At 42.4% G+C, this 20,163-nt stretch overlaps 1 protein-coding gene across 4 annotated transcripts; it reads right to left on the bottom strand.

Moving 5' to 3' along the window:
* Window positions 1–1,136: 1,136 nt before the first annotated feature.
* On the bottom strand, window positions 1,137–18,448 carry LOC110527250 (calcitonin gene-related peptide type 1 receptor). 4 transcript variants are annotated; one of them, XM_090206747.1, is made up of 15 exons: window positions 17,926–18,448; window positions 13,478–13,551; window positions 13,088–13,241; window positions 12,530–12,640; window positions 12,101–12,213; window positions 11,911–12,002; window positions 9,722–9,848; window positions 5,823–5,976; window positions 5,590–5,650; window positions 5,390–5,456; window positions 5,017–5,070; window positions 4,774–4,938; window positions 4,583–4,624; window positions 2,092–4,448; window positions 1,137–1,299 (listed from the first exon to the last, which is right to left on the bottom strand). In XM_090206747.1, the coding sequence occupies exons 2-14, from the start codon at window positions 13,526–13,528 to the stop codon at window positions 4,218–4,220; spliced, it is 1,422 nt and encodes a 473-aa protein (XP_090062873.1). In that variant the 5' UTR covers window positions 13,529–13,551; window positions 17,926–18,448; the 3' UTR covers window positions 1,137–1,299; window positions 2,092–4,217. The 4 variants fall into 4 exon arrangements, with proteins under 4 accessions (XP_090062873.1, XP_090062875.1, XP_090062872.1 ...); XM_090206749.1 differs by lacking the exons at window positions 9,722–9,848; window positions 11,911–12,002; window positions 12,101–12,213; ... (2 more) ...; window positions 13,478–13,551; window positions 17,926–18,448 and adding an exon at window positions 9,462–9,512; XM_090206746.1 differs by lacking the exons at window positions 9,722–9,848; window positions 11,911–12,002; window positions 12,101–12,213; ... (2 more) ...; window positions 13,478–13,551; window positions 17,926–18,448 and adding an exon at window positions 8,327–9,052.
* Between the last annotated feature and the right edge of the window lie 1,715 nt (window positions 18,449–20,163).

Genomic DNA, 20,163 nt, shown 5'->3' with positions numbered 1-20,163 from the left:
CTCAGGGACACTTATTAACAAGATGCCTTTCTCAGGGACATTGATCAACAAGATGCCTTTCTCAGGGACATTGATCAACAAGATGCATTTCTCAGGGACATTGATCAACAAGATGCCTTTCTCAGGGACATTGGTCAACAAGATGCCTTTCTCAGGGACATTGGTCAACAAGATGCCTTTCTCAGGGACATTGGTCATTATTATGGGAAACAGTATATATAACATAGTATTGATGGCTAATGTTTTCCAGTAATGCATATCCTCTGAGCTCTGTTGGTTCTCATAATGGGACGAGAAAATCAAACATGCAACTTAATTTTACCAAGAAATATGCATAGCAGATGTTAAAATAGGTTAGCTGCGAGGTTTTGCCTCAGGGAACTTAATCATTAAGTATTTTTCAAAGTAATCCTCAATTTGCTTTAAACAAAAAGCAGATGTCTAGAGTTTAGATTTCCACAAACATTGATTCAATCATTACGGTTCATTTCAGCACTTTGGTGTTTTCCCGGCATGAATTATTGGAAGATATTGAAGTTCCCTACTGATGGAAATGACTTTTCTCTCCTGTCTGCTTATAACGCTTGTATTCACTTGTAACAGCTTTCATACAGGGGATTCTAGATCTCATATGAATCCAATGAATCAATACAAATAGGAGTGTTTGTAGTGTAGCAATCAATACTAATTTCATGCAATAGCAGATTTGTTCAAAGCACAGATGATGATAAAACAGACATGCATCATGTCCAATAAAACAAAAGCAGACATGTTGTTTGAAGTGCTGAAATGACCATTGACTTCATTTAAGAGGAGAATGATTTAAAGCCAGGCTACACATTGCTTAGACCACACAGACAGTTTTGATACACTTCCACTATGGACCAACAGCTTGTCTAGGACTGTGTACTGTATGTCTCTCATCTGTGTGTATGTTTTAGAGAGAGTGTGTGTGTGTGTGTGTGTGTGTGTGTGTGTGTGTGTGTGTGTGTGTGTGTGTGTGTGTGTGTGTGTGTGTGTGTGTGAGTGAGTGTGAGTGTGTGTGTGTGTGTGTGTGTGTGTGTGTGTACACTGCGTACACCACGGCCCATCAGTGTTGGTTTCACAACTCAGTACAGAATAACACAAACCAGAAGTGTCAGAGCAACGTTTGTTAATGACCTATAATTGCATTACACTTCACAAACATTCAGTACAGCATTCCCCACAATAAAAATAATAAACAGTTTGGCACCTGTACAATGTCAACACTCAGCGCAAGGAAAAACATTAGATTCATAGAAGAACAGAGAAACATGCCTGAAGGAAAAACATTAGATTCATAGAAGAACAGAGAAACATGCCTGAAGGAAAAACATTAGATTCATAGAAGAACAGAGAAACATGCCTGAAGGAAAAACATTAGATTCATAGAAGAACAGAGAAACATGCCTGAAGGAAAAACATTAGATTCATAGAAGAACAGAGAAACATGCCTGAAGGAAAAACATTAGATTCATAGAAGAACAGAGAAACATGCCTGAAGGAAAAACATTAGATTCATAGAAGAACAGAGAAACATGCCTGAAGGAAAAACATTAGATTCATAGAAGAACAGAGAAACATGCCTGAAGGAAAAACATTAGATTCATAGAAGAACAGAGAAACATGCCTGAAGGAAAAACATTAGATTCATAGAAGAACAGAGAAACATGCCTGAAGGAAAAACATTAGATTCATAGAAGAACAGAGAAACATGCCTGAAGGAAAAACATTAGATTCATAGAAGAACAGAGAAACATGCCTGAAGGAAAAACATTAGATTCATAGAAGAACAGAGAAACATGCCTGAAGGAAAAACATTAGATTCATAGAAGAACAGAGAAACATGCCTGAAGGAAAAACATTAGATTCATAGAAGAACAGAGAAACATGCCTGAAGGAAAAACATTAGATTCATAGAAGAACAGAGAAACATGCCTGAAGGAAAAACATTAGATTCATAGAAGAACAGAGAAACATGCCTGAAGGAAAAACATTAGATTCATAGAAGAACAGAGAAACATGCCTGAAGGAAAAACATTAGATTCATAGAAGAACAGAGAAACATGCCTGAAGCGTTCCTAAGTAAAACTCAGAATTGAGTGGAACACAAAACAGTTTGTTCTGAATTCTATATCCTGTTCCTGACTACCAAAGACCAAATGAACATTACAATGAGTTCAGACACCATCCATAATACATGTCAGACCCAGCCATCAGTTATCATGTATAATGAAAACAGAACTGCAGCTCTACAATATCAAGGTATACAATACTACAACAAAGTTAATGAAAACAGTGCTGACAAAATCCACATGACATACCACGGTTGATAGGTAACTCACGGTTGATAGGTAACTCACTTGAGTAGTGAGAAACATAAATACCCTATAGACTCCTCCTTGAACATGTTGTATTTCTATATTGGCATATCCATAGACATACATATTGAAATATACAGGAAACACAAACACTTTGTCCTTCTCTCTCTCCCCCCGTCTCTCTCTCTCTCTCTCGCTCCCCCCGTCTCCCTCTCTCTCTCTCTCGCTCCCCCCGTCTCTCTCTCTCTCTCTCTCGCTCTCCATCTCTCTCTCTTTCTCCCTCTCTTCACCCCACTCTCTGCCTCCCTCTCCCCCTCTCTCTCTCTCTCTCTCTCTCAGCGCTCTCTCTCCCTCCACATTAAGTCTCCACGTGTGAGCAGAATTCTCTCCAGCATTTGGATATGAAGCAACTCTATGAAAAAAAATACTTAACATACTTAAACAAGACTTACATACATTCAACTATGACAGATAAAACTGAGGCAAAACCAAGGTCATTTTATGTGCCAGACATAAACTCCCACAGAGGGACTAAACCCTAGTCTAGACAGAAGGGAGAAGACCGCTGGACAGGGAAATACACTGACAGGAAATGAACATTCTAATGGGTGGTCCATCTTGTACTACTGTAACATAGTTATAAATAAGTAGCCATCAATGACCATGCAAATTCAAACCACAGACAACAACACATGATAACACATTCAATGCTAATGGCTGTAAAATAAAACAATTGTAACTGTACACTGTATCAAAAAAATCCACTGTGACGTTTAGTTACTTGTCTTGTCATAAAGAGAGCCATAACGAGCCTGCCAATCTTAATACATAATCCAGTGCTTAAGGTCCATGTACATTAGGTTTCCTTTGTCCTTTACAGAATGGGAGTCATTATATCACCAGTAGGCCCAACAAGTTCATTGCACTGTACTCCTCTTGGGTCAGAGGTTGTTGTAGAGTCTCAGGCTCTTGGGTCAGAGGTTGTTGTAGAGTCTCAGGCTCTTGGGTCAGAGGTTGTTGTAGAGTCTCAGGCTCTTGGGTCAGAGGTTGTTGTAGAGTCTCAGGCTCTTGGGTCAGAGGTTGTTGTAGAGTCTCAGGCTCTTGGGTCAGAGGTTGTTGTAGAGTCTCAGGCTCTTGGGTCAGAGGTTGTTGTGCAGTTGCAGGCTCTTCAGTCCACAGGATGAAACGGCAAGATTGATTCCTTACACTAAAACCCTTAAGGTAGTGTAGGTAGTGTCCATTCCTTACACTAAAACCCTTAAGGTAGTGTAGGTAGTGTCCATTCCTTACACTAAAACCCTTAAGGTAGTGTAGGTAGTGTCAATTCCTCACACTAAAACCCTTAAGGTAGTGTAGGTAGTGTCCATTCCTTACACTAAAACCCTTAAGGTAGTGTAGGTAGTGTCCATTCCTTACACTAAAACCCTTAAGGTAGTGTAGGTAGTGTCCATTCCTCACACTAAAACCCTTAAGGTAGTGTAGGTAGTGTCCATTCCTTACACTAAAACCCTTAAGGTAGTGTAGGTAGTGTCCATTCCTCACACTAAAACCCTTAAGGTAGTGTAGGTAGTGTCCATGCCTTTACACAGGTGTCTCTAGTTAAGTGCCTATTCCGTCCTCGTGAAGTTAAAGTGGATCAGTTGAAGGTAACTGTATTGACCAGATCAAGAGGCTGAGTAGTGCTCCCTATAAACGTTCATGTACTTTTTCACCATCATCCAATTGCTGTGAAGGCTACTGCCAAGAAGTTTGAGAAAATGTTCTAGAATATGGTGGGAAAAGAGTTCCAAATTGTCTGCAGCCATTTCAACTAAAAGTTTAACTGCCACTGTGTAACTGTACAGACCCAAGACCCGCGACTTCCGACCTTCAGCCTCAGGCAAACGGGTTGTCCGACCGGAGTATGGTGGGTGTCACCGTCTCGACGTCGTGGTAGCTGTTCTTGCCGTTCATGTGTTCGGTGTGCCCGTCGATGCTGTAGCAGCGATGCACCTCCGTCAGGGATGACGCCACGTATGAGGCTGAGCGGAAGACATCTGCATGGGCAAAGTTACTGCCAAACTGGATCCTCTGCTGGTTCCAGTGCCTTCGCAAAACACCTTGGACCTGGAAGAAAGAAAGTCCCATCGGACAACAGTTTACATTGCTCCAACGTGACACCTTATCAAAGTAATTATGGTTGCATCAGCTCAGCTTTCTGACATAGAGTTAGTTCAGAATAACGTAATATCCCGTCTTACCTCCCCATTGAAGAAGCAGAAGATGGTGGCAACCAGGAGACCCTGAGGATAGAAAGAGGATACTTCAACACAAAGAAGATAACACTAACCAGCTTGGGACACTACTCTAACTGAACTTCTAGAGTTGACTTAGAAGTTCTAGAAGGTCTCTAGAATTCTAGAAATTTGAGAATGTTCTAGAGTTGTCCTACCTGGTAGTGCATGAGGATGTTCATAATATAGTCGTAGATCTCCAAGGCGAAGCGTCCCTGGGGTTTGTAGGGGAACAAGACAAACTGGATGCCCAGGAGAGGGACTAGGATCAGGGTGGCTCTCACAGCCTTCATGTAGAGGCTAGATTCAGCTTGATGGGTCACCTAGAATACAATGCAACTTTATTAGTCCATTTGTTACAGCAAATAGAGGAAATGATCTTCTGCTTGTTGGTGGATTACCTTCAGTTTGGTGATGAGGACACGCACAATGTTTAACAGGAAGAACAGATTCACCTGGAGAGAGAGGGGGAGGGAGGGATGGGGAGGGGGAGAAGAGACAGAGAGAGACAGAGAGACAGAGAGAGCCAGACAGAGAGAGAGAGAGAGAGGAGAGAGGAGAGAGATTTTGGAAATAAGCCAATGTGTCCAATGAGTCCTGCCAGAGACATGTCCATTATGTCCAAAGTAAATGTACTTAAAATCCCAGCCAGAGTATAAAGGAGACCTGAGGTTGATGACGGTTCTGTTTACAGTGATCACACAAGGGGAAGAACAGGGATGGTCATAAACGTTAGTTAATGTACTTGGAATTGTGGCTTAAAGAAGAGCTCACCAGCAGGGCAGCACAGATGGGACCATGGATAATGTAGAGGAGGGAAGTGTTGGAGCTGATCCAACAACTGTGGAGGAGAGAGGGAGATGCCAAGAGATATTTGACTCATGTGGACAACATCGCTTATCCATGAATTACTGTATGTGGCAGAGAATGGCATACTTATCAAAGACCAGAGAGAAAGATATCAAAATACTTACTTATCATTGTAGTAGTAGCTTCGTGCTATTGCATGTATCAATGCAGGTATGAGTGGAAATCCTGGGAGATTATTCAATAATTGATTTTAATGGATGACATAATGGAAAAACAACTGTAATTCAACATGAAATGAACCTCTAGAAACGTCCCTTAAAAAGGCAAGCGTTGTTTAATCGTGTAATAGTTAGTGAATGGTTTCATTAGTTAATAGTTTTGTCGTAACTTCACGTACCCCATCCAAGCAGGTAGTACCACATGAGGTGTTGTTTCTCGGCGAACACAGCCACGACGATGAGTGTGTGCAGGTAGATGCCCTCACACAGCATCCAGAAGTAGTTACAGCCAAACAGGTACAGGTGAATAAACATGATCACCTTACAGCTCACCTGGTGGGGGGTGGGGTAGCAGAACTAATATCAGCTTGGAATATCCCCGGTCAGGGTCAACCAACAGTCTATGGTTGAGTAGACATTTTTGTCTACTGAGCTTGGAAATGCTTTGCTCATTATTTACATCCTAAGTTAATTCTGTTGTTGTGAAACAGGTTGGGATCTTTAATACATAAACCTTATATATTAAATATATATTTTACACCTTTAATATACACTACCGTTCAAACGTTTGGGGTCACTTAGAAATGTCCTTGTTTTTGAAAGAAATGCACATTTTTTGTCCATTAAAATAACATCAAATTGATCAGAAATACAGTGTAGACATTGTTAATGTTGTAAATGACTATTGTAGCTGGAAATGGCTGATATTTTATGGAATATCTACATAGACCTACAGAGGCCCATTATCAGCAACCATCACTCCTGTGTTCCAATGGCACGTTGTGTTAGCTAATCCAAGCTAATCCTCAACTGGCAGCTTCAATAAATAGTACCCGCAAAACACCAGTCTCAATGCCAACAGTGAAGAGATGACTCTGGGATGCTGGCCTTCTAGGCCAATGAGTGTCCAAACAGTATCGGCTTTTTAGGTCCTCCAATAATCGGTATCGGTGTTGAAAAATCATAATCGGTCGACCTCTAGTCCAAACCTTTGACTGGTACTGTACATGTACAGTATAATTAGTGTTGCTTTGCATACTGACAGGGTTGTACTGTACTAGTCCCTGGTTGTTAGTCATCATACTGACAGGGTTGTACTGTACTAGTCCCTGGTTGTTAGTCATCATACTGACAGGGTTGTACTGTACTAGTCCCTGGTTGTTAGTCATCATACTGACAGGGTTGTACTGTACTAGTCCCTGGTTGTTAGTCATCATACTGACAGGGTTGTACTGTACTAGTCCCTGGTTGTTAGTCATCATACTGACAGGGTTGTACTAGTCACTGGTTGTTAGTCATCATACTGACAGGGTTGTACTAGTCCCTGGTTGTTAGTCATCATACTGACAGGGTTGTACTGTACTAGTCCCTGGTTGTTAGTCATCATACTGACAGGGTTGTACTGTACTAGTCCCTGGTTGTTAGTCATCATACTGACAGGGTTGTACTGTACTAGTCCCTGGTTGTTAGTCATCATACTGACAGGGTTGTACTGTACTAGTCCCTGGTTGTTAGTCATCATACTGACAGGGTTGTACTGTACTAGTCCCTGGTTGTTAGTCATCATACTGACAGGGTTGTACTATACTAGTCCCTGGTTGTTAGTCATCATACTGACAGGGTTGTACTAGTCCCTGGTTGTTAGTCATCATACTGACAGGGTTGTACTAGTCCCTGGTTGTTAGTCATCATACTGACAGGGTTGTACTAGTCCTTGGTTGTTAGTCATCATACTGACAGGGTTGTACTAGTCCCTGGTTGTTAGTCATCATACTGACAGGGTTGTACTGTACTAGTCCCTGGTTGTTAGTCATCATACTGACAGGGTTGTACTGTACTAGTCCCTGGTTGTTAGTCATCATACTGACAGGGTTGCTCTGCACTAGTCCCTGGTTGTTAGTCATCATACTGACAGGGTTGTACTGTACTAGTCCCTGGTTGTTAGTCATCATACTGACAGGGTTGCTCTGCACTAGTCCCTGGTTGTTAGTCATCATACTGACAGGGTTGTACTGTACTAGTCCCTGGTTGTTAGTCATCATACTGACAGGGTTGTACTAGTCCCTGGTTGTTAGTCATCATACTTATGGGGTTGTACTGTACTAGTCCCTGGTTGTTAGTCATCATACTGACAGGGTTGTACTAGTCCCTGGTTGTTAGTCATCATACTGACAGGGTTGTACTAGTCCCTGATTGTTAGTCATCATACTGACAGGGTTGTACTGTACTAGTCCCTGGTTGTTAGTCATCATCCTGACAGGGTTGTACTGTACTAGTCCCTGGTTGTTAGTCATCATACTGACAGGGTTGTACTAGTCCCTGGTTGTTAGTCATCATACTGACAGGGTTGTACTAGTCCCTGGTTGTTAGTCATCATACTTATGGGGTTGTACTGTACTAGTCCCTGGTTGTTAGTCATCATACTGACAGGGTTGTACTAGTCCCTGGTTGTTAGTCATCATACTGACAGGGTTGTACTAGTCCCTGATTGTTAGTCATCATACTGACAGGGTTGTACTGTACTAGTCCCTGGTTGTTAGTCATCATCCTGACAGGGTTGTACTGTACTAGTCCCTGGTTGTTAGTCATCATACTGACAGGGTTGTACTAGTCCCTGGTTGTTAGTCATCATACTGACAGGGTTGTACTGTACTAGTCCCTGGTTGTTAGTCATCATACTCACAGGGTTGCTCTGCACTAGTCCCTGGTTGTTAGTCATCATACTCACAGGGTTGCTCTGCACTAGTCCCTGGTTGTTAGTCATCATACTGACAGGGTTGTACTGTACTAGTCCCTGGTTGTTAGTCATCATACTGACAGGGTTGCTCTGCACTAGTCCCTGGTTGTTAGTCATCATACTGACAGGGTTGTACTGTACTAGTCCCTGGTTGTTAGTCATCATACTGACAGGGTTGTACTGTACTAGTCCCTGGTTGTTAGTCATCATCCTGACAGGGTTGTACTGTACTAGTCCCTGGTTGTTAGTCATCATACTGACAGGGTTGTACTGTACTAGTCCCTGGTTGTTAGTCATCATCCTGACAGGGTTGTACTGTACTAGTCCCTGGTTGTTAGTCATCATACTGACAGGGTTGTACCGTACTAGTCCCTGGTTGTTAGTCATCATACTCACAGGGTTGCTCTGCACTAGTCCCTGGTTGTTAGTCATCATACTGACAGGGTTGCTCTGCACTAGTCCCTGGTTGTTAGTCATCATACTCACAGGGTTGCTCTGCACTAGTCCCTGGTTGTTAGTCATCATACTGACAGAGTTGCTCTGCACTAGTCCCTGGTTGTTAGCCATCATACTCACAGGGTTGCTCTGCACTAGTCCCTGGTTGTTAGTCATCATACTCACAGGGTTGCTCTGCACTAGTCCCTGGTTGTTAGTCATCATACTGACAGGGTTGCACTAGTCCCTGGTTGTTAGTCATCATACTGACAGGGTTGCACTAGTCCCTGGTTGTTAGTCATCATACTGACAGGGTTGTACTAGTCCCTGGTTGTTAGTCATCATACTGACAGGGTTGTACTAGTCCTTGGTTGTTAGTCATCATACTGACAGGGTTGCACTAGTCCCTGGTTGTTAGTCATCATACTGACAGGGTTGCACTAGTCCCTGGTTGTTAGTCATCATACTGACAGGGTTGCTCTGCACTAGTCCCTGGTTGTTAGTCATCATACTGACAGGGTTGTACTGTCCTAGTCCCTGGTTGTTAGCCATCATACTGACAGGGTTGTACTAGTCCCTGGTTGTTAGTCATCATACTGACAGGGTTGTACTGTCCTAGTCCCTGGTTGTTAGTCATCATACTGACAGGGTTGCTCTGCACTAGTCCCTGGTTGTTAGCCATCATACTGACAGGGTTGTACTAGTCCCTGGTTGTTAGTCATCATACTGACAGGGTTGTACTGTCCTAGTCCCTGGTTGTTAGTCATCATACTCACAGGGTTGCTCTGCACTAGTCCCTGGTTGTTAGCCATCATACTGACAGGGTTGTACTAGTCCCTGGTTGTTAGTCATCATACTGACAGGGTTGTACTGTCCTAGTCCCTGGTTGTTAGTCATCATACTCACAGGGTTGCTCTGCACTAGTCCCTGGTTGTTAGCCACCGCTGTCAACCAGATGATGGTGATGACTGAGTTCAACACAAATGAAAAAAATAGGTTTTTGTGGAGCGTTATCCTCTGGCAGCTTAGACTCCTGGTAGGGAAAGAAAGAAAATATCCTTATGTTGAATGGACAACAATGGAAGATGGAACAATGTTTACCATCTTTATCGAGTTAAACTCCCTACAACTCCTTATAATTACATTCTCCCAACATAATTTATGACGCTTGTGTCGTTAATGCCTCCTTATGAGTAGGCCAGTATGAATGAGTTTTTCCTCCTTCTTCCATAGAAAATAATTCAATTATTCAATCTAAAGTAAGAAAAACACCATATTTCTATATACACTGCTCAAAAAAATAAAGGGAACACTAAAATAACACATCCTATATCTGAATGAATGAAATATTCTTATTAAATACTTCTTTCTTTACATAGTTGAATGTGCTGACAACAAAATCACACACAAATTATCAATGGAAATTAAATTTATCAACCCATGGAGGTCTGGATTTGGAGTCACACTCAAAATTAAAGTGGAAAACCACACTACAGGCTGATCCAACTTTGATGTAATGTCCTTAAAACAAGTCAAAATGAGGCTCAGTAGTGTGTGTGGCCTCCACGTGCCTGTATGACCTCCCTACAACGCCTGGGCATGCTCCTGATGAGGTGGTGGATGGTCTCCTGAGGGATCTCCTCCCAGACCTGGACTAAAGCATCCGCCAACTCCTGGACAGTCTGTAGTGCAACGTGGCGTTGGTGGATGGAGCGAGACATGATGTCCCAGATGTGCTCAATTGGATTCAGGTCTGGGGAACGGGCGGGCCAGTCCATAGCATCAATGCCTTCCTCTTGCAGGAACTGCTGACACACTCCAGCCACATGAGGACTAGCATTGTCTTGCATTAGGAGGAACCCAGGGCCAACCGCACCAGCATATGGTCTCACAAGGGGTCTGAGGATCTCATCTCGGTACCTAATGGCAGTCAGGCTACCTCTAGCGAGCACATGGAGGGCTGTGCGACCCCCCAAAGAAATGCCACCCCACACCATAACTGACCCACCGCCAAACCGGTCATGCTGGAGGATGTTGCAGGCAGCAGAATGTTCTCCACGGCGTCTCCAGACTCTGTCACGTCTGTCACGTGCTTAGTGTGAACCTGCTTTCATCTGTGAAGAGCACAGGGCACCAGTGGTGAATTTGCCAATCTTGGTGTTCTCTGGCAAATGCCAAACGTCCTGCACGGTGTTGGGCTGTAAGCACAACCCCCACCTGTGGACGTCGGGCCCTCATACCACCCTCATGGAGTCTGTTTCTGACTTTTTGAGCAGACACATGCACATTTGTGGCCTGCTGGAGGTCATTTTGCAGGGCTCTGGCAGTGCTCCTCCTTGCACAAAGGCGGAGGTAGCGGTCCTGCTGCTGGGTTGTTTCCCTCCTACGGCCTCCTCCACGTCTCCTGATGTACTGGCCTATCTCCTGGTAGCACCTCTATGCTCTGGACACTACGCTGACAGACACAGCAAACCTTCTTGCCACAGCTCGCATTGATGTGCCATCCTGGATGAGCTGCACTACCTGAGCCACTTGTGTGGGTTGTAGACTCCGTCTCATGCTACCACTAGAGTGAAAACACCGCCAGCATTCAAAAGTGACCAAAACATCAGCCAGGAAGCATAGGAACTGAGAAGTGGTCTGTGGTCACCACCTGCAGAACCACTCCTTTATTGGGGGTGTCTTGCTAATTGCCTATAATTTCCACCTGTTGTCTTCCATTTGCACAACAGCATGTGAAATTGATTGTCAATCAGTGTTGCTTCCTAAGTGGACAGTTTGATTTCACAGAAGTGTGATTGACTCGGAGTTACATTGTGTTGTTTAAGTGTTCCTTTTATTTTTTTTGAGCAGTGTATTTCTATATAATTTAAATCAGTAGTGGGGAATGCTCTAAGTGAAGATTGTGTTCGTTTTCTATGATCATGTTTTGTAATTTAGTATTTTATTGGGTTTTGTGTTGATATGTGTGTTTATATTGTGCAGGGCTCATTTGAAAAAGACACTTGGTCTCAATATGACACCATGTTAAAATAAAGGTTAATGAAATTAAATATATAACAGGAGCATACTTATGGGCTAACAGAGTAACTTACTTGAAATGGAAAAATATTCCCAATGAGAAGAACAATGACGTCAGCGACAGTCCATGTCCAATCAGAACCAGGTAGTAGAGATTCATCGCTGTCTGAGAAAGAATACACCATGTCAACCTAACATGCATTACAATATAATATCCACAACATAACTACATTAAAAAGCTTATCAAAAGGTCACTTGTCTTACCACTCTTCCTGCACTGGTGTATGCCGTACATTTGGTGTAGTTTGTCCATGTCCTGTTGCTCTCCGGGTGTAGAAACCAATTACCCGTTTCACTGCACACTTTGGATGCCATTTCTGGTGATTAGAAACAGAAGGTGAGTGATGTAGTGCATCAACCAACGTGAGTCAACAGAAGAGTGGACAGGTGTGACACTTGCTCATCTCAGCAATCAACACAGCATTAATTAAAAAATAATGATATCCATTCATGAGAATAACTTTCATCCCTTTATCCATACTAAAATGAACGTTGAAAACAGCAAAGGACATTTCTCTAAAAGCCTAACAGAGAATAGCCAGGCTGACTCGTACATTACCTTATACAGTCATACAATAATCTCTGTTCAATGTCGTTGGGTTGGAGAGACCAGCCAGATTGCAAAATACAGACCTGCTGTGTCAAAGTCTTGGAAGTAGTCTGGACAGTGTTGGTTTGTAGTGAAGCCTGCCTCTGTGTCCTCCCAGCACAGCCAGCCATCCCACGTCCTGTTACAAACTGGCCCTGAGTGAAGGGACACAACAACACAGGCAGTTTAAAGGGATACTTTGGGATTTTGGCAATGAGCATGCTAGCAGATACCCATAGTCATCGTGCTAACGCTAGTTAGCATTGGTTCGCGAAACGACCTCTAACTTCCTTCATACTGCACACATAATAATGGTATCCACAAGTTCATCTGACTCTAGGGAAATAGATTTAGCCAAAATCCAGAAGTATCCCTTTAAGCAAACTTTTAAGTTGAAACTGAAACTAGGAGGTCAGTTCCTTAGAAGGTGCTATTCACTGGGGTTAGGACCATTTCAGTTAAGACTGAGGATTGTTTCAAATTCAAATTGAATATGCTAAGAGTAAATTGAAAATCTCTACGATGCAAATCATGAGATTGAAATTGAACAAATGAGCTACCCCATTACAACCTGCACCACACCACCCTTAAGGGACCCTTACCTATTTTGTTGTGTTTGTCGTTTTTCATGATCTTCTGATAGCACTCAAACTGAGCAGTGACTATGGTGTTCCTGGTGACACCGATGTCGTGGTAGACGTTCTGGGTATGGTGCTGCTGGGAGTCATTCCCCTCAGGGCTCGCCAACACACACAGCTGTGAAAAAAATGGCTAACACTCAGAGGAAACGATACACTCACGGACAGAGTATTTTAGAATATCAAACCAAATCAAGAGAGTGAAAGTGTGGATTTGAGTTAAATATGAGTTATGATCATGTTTTAACGACTTTCAAGAGCAACCATATTCACTCTGCATGCCACAGTGAGTTTATAAAAGGCATATCGAGGACAAAGGGTAAATGACTTCACAACTTGGGTTGAGTATATTACCTCAGTGACAGAACACAGCAACAGAAGTGAGAATATGCCGTTAGCATCCATCCTGGCTCTGCTGTCAACGGGTCCTGGAGGAGAGATAGAGACAGGTCAGCAGGTCTGTGAACAGTGGAAGGGGTTTTACTGAGAGGAAAATTTCACTCCCAGCCAAGCGAACTGCTATCTACGGCTCAGAGCCAAGACTGCTTGCAATAATCCCCCTATCGGTCTCAGAGAGAAACAGGGAGAAGAGGGAGAGAGATCACAGTCATAATAATACACTAAAACAAGTTTTTTTCAAGAAGACCTTTATAGATGGATCTAGATGAACCATTCATATGATTGAATGCTATGTCACTCATATGATAAATTAATTACATTATTATCAATGACATTGTCACTTATATGACTGTTATGTCCAGGGGCGCAACTTTCACTGTGGACAAGGGGGACATGCCCCCCCCACACATTCTGAAATTGTATTTTTGTCCCCCAGTTTTACCATTGGAATGTGATACAAAACGAGGCAACAGTCTGCTTTAGGCCCATGCGTAAAACAAATATTAATGTCCCCCCTCACACACTTCTAAAACCAAAGTTGCGCCCCTGCTTATGTCACCACTGACATAGCCAACTACCTTATCACATCCATGTCAGTAAACAAGATGTCTGAGTCTATTTCCAAATACACTTGTTTTGGTTTGAAAGCATTAAAGAGACACGTGTTGATGTGATGAAGCCATCAATCACACAGAACTGAACCCAGAACCGGCCCCTTTGATCCTTTCCTCAATAATAAATCACACATGGAGGTGCAGCCCAATAGCATCTGTGAAGGGAACAGCACCAACTGACAAACATACTACCCGTAAACCTAAGATACCGTACATAGCGAGTAGTGGGTAATATAAATCTTCTATCACATACATTCAGGTCCAGAACTATTTGGACATTGACCAAGTTATTATTATTTTAACTGTCAACCAAAGTTGAAATCAATTCATGAATATAACCTGAAAGGGCAGATTTTCAGCTTTAATTTGAGGGTATTTACCTCCAAATCGGGTGAATGGTGTAGGAATTACAGCACTTTTGATATGTGACCCCATTTTAAGGGACCAAAAGTCATTGGAAATTGGCTGCTCAGCTGTTCCATGGCTAGCTGTGTGTTATTTCCTCATTAGTTAATTTATAAGTAATCAGATGAAAGATCTAGAGTTGATTTCAAGTGTGGCATTTGCATTTGGACTCTGTTGCTGTTAACCCTCAACATGAAGTCTGTCACTGCCAGTGAAGCAAGCCATCATGAGGCTGACATTTCAAAACAAACCCATCAGAGAGAGAGCAAAAACATGAGGTGTGGCCAAATCAACGATTTGGTACATTCTGAAAAAGAAAGAACACACTGGTGAGCTCAGGAACACCAAAAGGCCCGGAAGACCACGGAAAACAACTGTGATGGATGACAGAATCATTATTTCCCTGGTGAAAAGAAACCCCTTCACAACAGTTGTCCAGATCAAGAACACTCCACAGGAGGTAGGTGTATCTGTGTCAAAGTCAACAATCAAGAGAAAACTTCACCAGAGTAAATACAGACGGTTTAGCACAAGATGTAAACCACTGGCAAGCCTCAAAAACAGGAAGACCAGATTAGAGTTTGCCAGATAACATCTAAGAAAACCTGTACAGTTCTGGAACAACATCCTATGGACAGATGAGACAAATATCCACTTGTACCAGACGGATGGAAAGAGAAGAGTATGCAGAAGGGAAGGAACTGCTCATGGTCTGAAGCATACCACCTCATCTGTGAATCATGGTGGAGGGGGTGTTATGGCCATATATGGCTGCCAATGGAATTGGTTCCCTTGTATTCAGATTCAGCCAAATGCTTCAAAACTCATTGGACGTCGCTTCACAGTGCAGATGGACAATGACCCGAAGCATACTGCGAAAGCAACCCAATGCTTTTTTTAAGGCAAAGAAGTGGAATGTTCTGCAATGGCCAAGTCAATCATCTGACCTGAATCCAATTGAGCATGCACTTCCCTTGCAGAAGGCAAAACTGAAGGCAAAATGCCCCAAGAACAAGCAGGAACTGAAGACAGCTGCAGTAAAGGCCTGACGGAGCATCACCAGGGAAGAAACCCAGCATCTGGTGATGTCTATGGGTTACACACTTCAGGCAGTTATTGACTGCAAAAGATTTTTTTAAACTCACAATTTAATTTATGATTATGTTAGTTTGTCCAATGACTTTGAGCCCCTAAAATTGGGGGGTCACATATAAAAAGTGCTGTCATTTCTACACCGTTCACCCGATTTGGAGGTAAATACCCTCAAATGAAAGCTGAAAGTCTGCACTTTCAACTCACATTCATTATTTAATTTCAATTTAATTTATTTTCAACTCCAATATGCTGTGTTTCCTTCCAAATCCATTGTGGTAGCGTACGGAGCCAAAATGATAATAACTTGGTCAATGTCCAAATATTTATTTAAATCCACAGGGATCTGAGCTACTCAAACTCCCACCTCTGGATATTAATGCATTAGCTATCTTTTTCTAAAACAAAAACAGAGCTAGCGACGGTCGTTCCCCAAACATGCAGCGTCAGGTTTAAACCATCAGCTTGGCAATAAGACAAAAGCACTTCTCTTCTCTGAAGCCAAGCAGAATAACAGCAGGCCCAACCATGATAACCTTGTGCCCTTCCTGAAGCACCAGGGAGGAACAGCAGGGAGGGGCCTGAGAGACATGTCAGGGTTTCCTCTCCAAGCTTTCCTGGGTCATAACATGAAGGGTTGAGTCGGCCAACACCCCAAAGGTTCTACAGTACCAAATTAATGGAATTCATGAGGGGGTGAGGAGAGAGAGAGCTTGGCAGAACCAAGGAAACATGGAGGTATTTACCCCCCTCCCCCCTACCATCCTCTCTCTCTCCTTCTCCTCTCCCTGTCTCTCTCTATCCCTCTCTCTCTTTCTTCCCCCTCTCCTTCTCACTTTCCTGCAGTAGCCCCATCCCAGCCCTCCTAAATCAGGAAGCACTTGTCAACCCTCTGACAGTTTGTTTAACTTATGTCCTTCTCCAACAGACCCCTGGAAATGTACCCAAACCTTTCCACTGTCCAACACACTGGTCAACACACAGTGCTTTCTCTCTTAAAGGGGCACTTCAGGGGCACCAAGCCCATTCCACTGTGTAGCTCAGACACCTGAAGATGAAAGTGTTGTTGCACTCGTTTTGTTACAGCATGCCCTGCAACCAGTGCTTGACTTGGACTGAAATAGGTGCCTGTACTGTTGATATTTAGATGCAGGAGCTCCACAACACTGGTGAGGTAATATTCTATATGAAGAACAGGAGCTCAAGCAGTAGAAACGTTGAGGTGCCGGTACTCAGCTCCGGTGAGCTCCTGCCCAAGTCAAGCACCGCCTGCATCTGTATAGTATTGAAATAAGATAAACCTTTTGTCAGTGTGTGTGTGTGTGTACTCTCACATCTCATCTCGTTGGAATGAAATATTTTCACATCAATGAATTGCAGCAAAACCAATCACCAATGTGTGTACATTTTACATGGTGCTGCTTCTGAAGTCAGAACCAAAGCCTTCTATCAATCTGTTTAGACTGACCATGGTGCTTTTGTAACCACGTAACCATGGCAATGAGACGTTTGCCAGCAGACATCTGCAGTCCAGACTATTTCGTAACAGGCAGTGTGCGCCATTCAGCAGGCATCAAGAAGTGTCTTCCAGACATACTCCAAACTGTCTGAATCTCCCTGACAACAGCTAGTGAAGGTTCTATTACCCTGAGAAGGACCAATGTCATCATAGAACAGTGAAGCTGCGCAACTTGCCAACCAGCCAATGTGTGGCATTGTAATGCTCAAAAGAAAGAACATTAAAATAACAAGATGACCAGTTGGTAGAAAAGCGATGAAACTTCTATAGTATCACCTCGTGTGTGAAGGATATAGCCGTTGATATGTGTTATTTCCTTTGTTCATATAGTCTCCCTGCCTGTCGTGAAGTTTTCTTTCTAGAAGTGCATATATTCCTGCCGTGCTGCATCACACCATGGCCAGCCCTGTCTATCTAAACCATATTATCCCTTAGCATTTCATCATTTTCAAACTCCCTCTTACATAAAAATGCAGATAACAACAACAACAAAAACAGCAACAGCAACAGTGGACGTAAACCGTGATGTTTAAACAACTGTTCTTCAGAGGAACTCTGCATGGTTGATCAAGCTTTATTAGCTCTTGACCCAATCTTAACAATCAACAATATACTATCACTTTATTATCATTAGGCCTATTTGTGTAGACAGTTTTACTCTGATCCACCTTGATACCCTACCCAAACCCAATCAGAACCAATTCCAGAAAGAGACCAGAAATGATTCCAATCTGTCATTCTGCTGGACTGGAATTCATTAAAATGTGTCTTACCTTACTGAGAAATGTCGCCTTCAAATGAGAAGAAAATAGCGAATTCTGCTTTTCCCGACCCTTTTCCCAGAGCCCAATAGTCCGGTTGTCCGTTCACTAATGGTTCAATCCAGTGTGCTCTACGGTAAAAGCGAGGAGAGGAGCTCGAGCTTCAAATTGAAATTGATCCACTACGGTGGCATCCTGTGACATCATCACAAACCGCCTCTTCCTTCCGAGGGTCTCATCCCCTTTTGGACTGCTGATGTCAGAATGCCCTCAGTCTGGCTCTGATTTAGACTATTTTACATCTCCATATTCGTTGGGAGTGTCACATTTCGACTACAATTGAATTAGGCTGACCGACATTTTCCAAATTTGGTAGGCCTATACACATTTTTTAAATGATCAAATAAGCTAAAAACGTCTTAAATATATATAGTTTAATGTAACCTAAAACATATACTTTACTTACTTGATCCATCTACCCATTTCTTTGACCAAAAATAAGCGCACACTTTTTTCTCCTTGCTTAAAGTCCAATACTGCCTCTCTGTGGGGTAAACATGGAACGGCAAGGGACACAAACACGCACATACTGTAGAGACACTCTTAACACACACATTATTTGTTGTTGTATTGTTTGAATGTTATTGTATTTTGTATTTATATATCGTTGTATTTAACATTTGTGTGACTGTTTTTTAAATGTATTGCATGTTTTACCCCTGGAGGAGTAGCTGCTGCTTCTGCAAAAGTTCATGGGGATCCAAATAAACAAGTTGAGCCACATTAGTTGACTTCCATGTTTCTCTCTGAATGTTGCATCCTCCTGAACAAACCCCAGGTTTAAAATCTTAATTATGAACTGGGTTGTTTGAGTCCTGAATGCTGATTTTTTATTTTACCTTCATTTAACTAGTCAAGTCAGCTAAGAACAAATTCACATTTTCAAGGACAGCCTAGGAACAGTGGGTTAACTGCCTTGTTCAGGGGTAGAACAACAGATTTGTACCTTGTCAGCTAGGTGATTTGAGCTTGAAACCTTTCGGTTACTAGTTCAATGTGCTAACCACTAGGCTATGCTACTGCCCCTGATTGGCTGACAGCCGTGGTATATCAGACCGTATAACTCGAGTATGACAAAACATTTATTTTTACTGCTCTAATTACATTGGTAACCAGTTTCTAATAGCAATTAAGTCACCTCATGGGTTTGTGGTAGGTTGGCCGTGGTATGTTAGCCAACCTCCGTGCCTTAGTGCTGAATTATAATGCAGTTATAGATGGTATCCATAAGAGACGGGATCTTTGTTAGATACAGATATTGGAACTGGCAAGGAAAAAAGACAACTTGAAATCACTGAAAGCTGATGTGAATATTTGTTTGTACAGTATACTTGCTTTCAATTGGCACTACTTCAAGTAGCCTAATCAATTCCACTCACTGAACCATCTGCAGCCTACACAGAAGTTGAATGACCATGACACTGAATCAAAATCCACTGCAGAAAGGTGACCTATTTATTTCATGGTCTGCCAGTCATTGTAGAGAGTCATTTCCTGAACCCAGACACAGCTTTGATCAATTTTGACCCATTTAATTCTCGGAATGAAAATGTACAAATTAACAAGTGGCATTACATGTCACTCCAAGGGGTCTTTGAGTCTAAAATCCTTAACTTGTGTGCAGCCTACTTAAGCAAAGGGATTGTAATGCAAAAGGAACTGAGAAAATGATTAGTGAAGCTCTGATGGTGTTTCTGATGTTTCTAAGGATAAGAGACAAACTCATTAGCTCTCTTACGGGATAACTCAGATTAAAGTATGAAATGAACGTTTCATATTTATTTTAATGACATTGCTCACTGGGTTTGACACAATAGCTATTTCAAAACCCTTAAATGATCCTTATAAAGGGCGCTCAGCCATTGCTAAGCATCTATAAAATCTCTTAGAACACAACCACTGGTCATTAAATCAGCCATAAAAAAATGTCTTGTTTTCAGCTGTTGCTCCATGACATTAAAACACCCAATTATTCTGCTGCATGAAGTACTTCTTTGATTCACTTCATTCATCCATGTAATTAGTGGTGCAAATCTCCGCTCACACGCGTGTTCTCTGTACCGACTTCATTGCTAACACATCAACAGGGCCATGTTCTAGAAAAATAACGCAGTGATAAAGGCTGGAGAAGTGGTGAGATGTTTTCATACACTGTTATTGTTGGATGTAAGGTTAAATGTGGAGGTGCTG

The sequence above is a fragment of the Oncorhynchus mykiss genome, chromosome 18 (assembly GCF_057628025.1).
Source record: "Oncorhynchus mykiss isolate SJ-2025 chromosome 18, ASM5762802v1, whole genome shotgun sequence".
Classification (NCBI taxonomy): Eukaryota; Metazoa; Chordata; class Actinopteri; order Salmoniformes; family Salmonidae; genus Oncorhynchus; species Oncorhynchus mykiss.
This window is presented reverse-complemented; position numbering and strand designations above follow the sequence as displayed.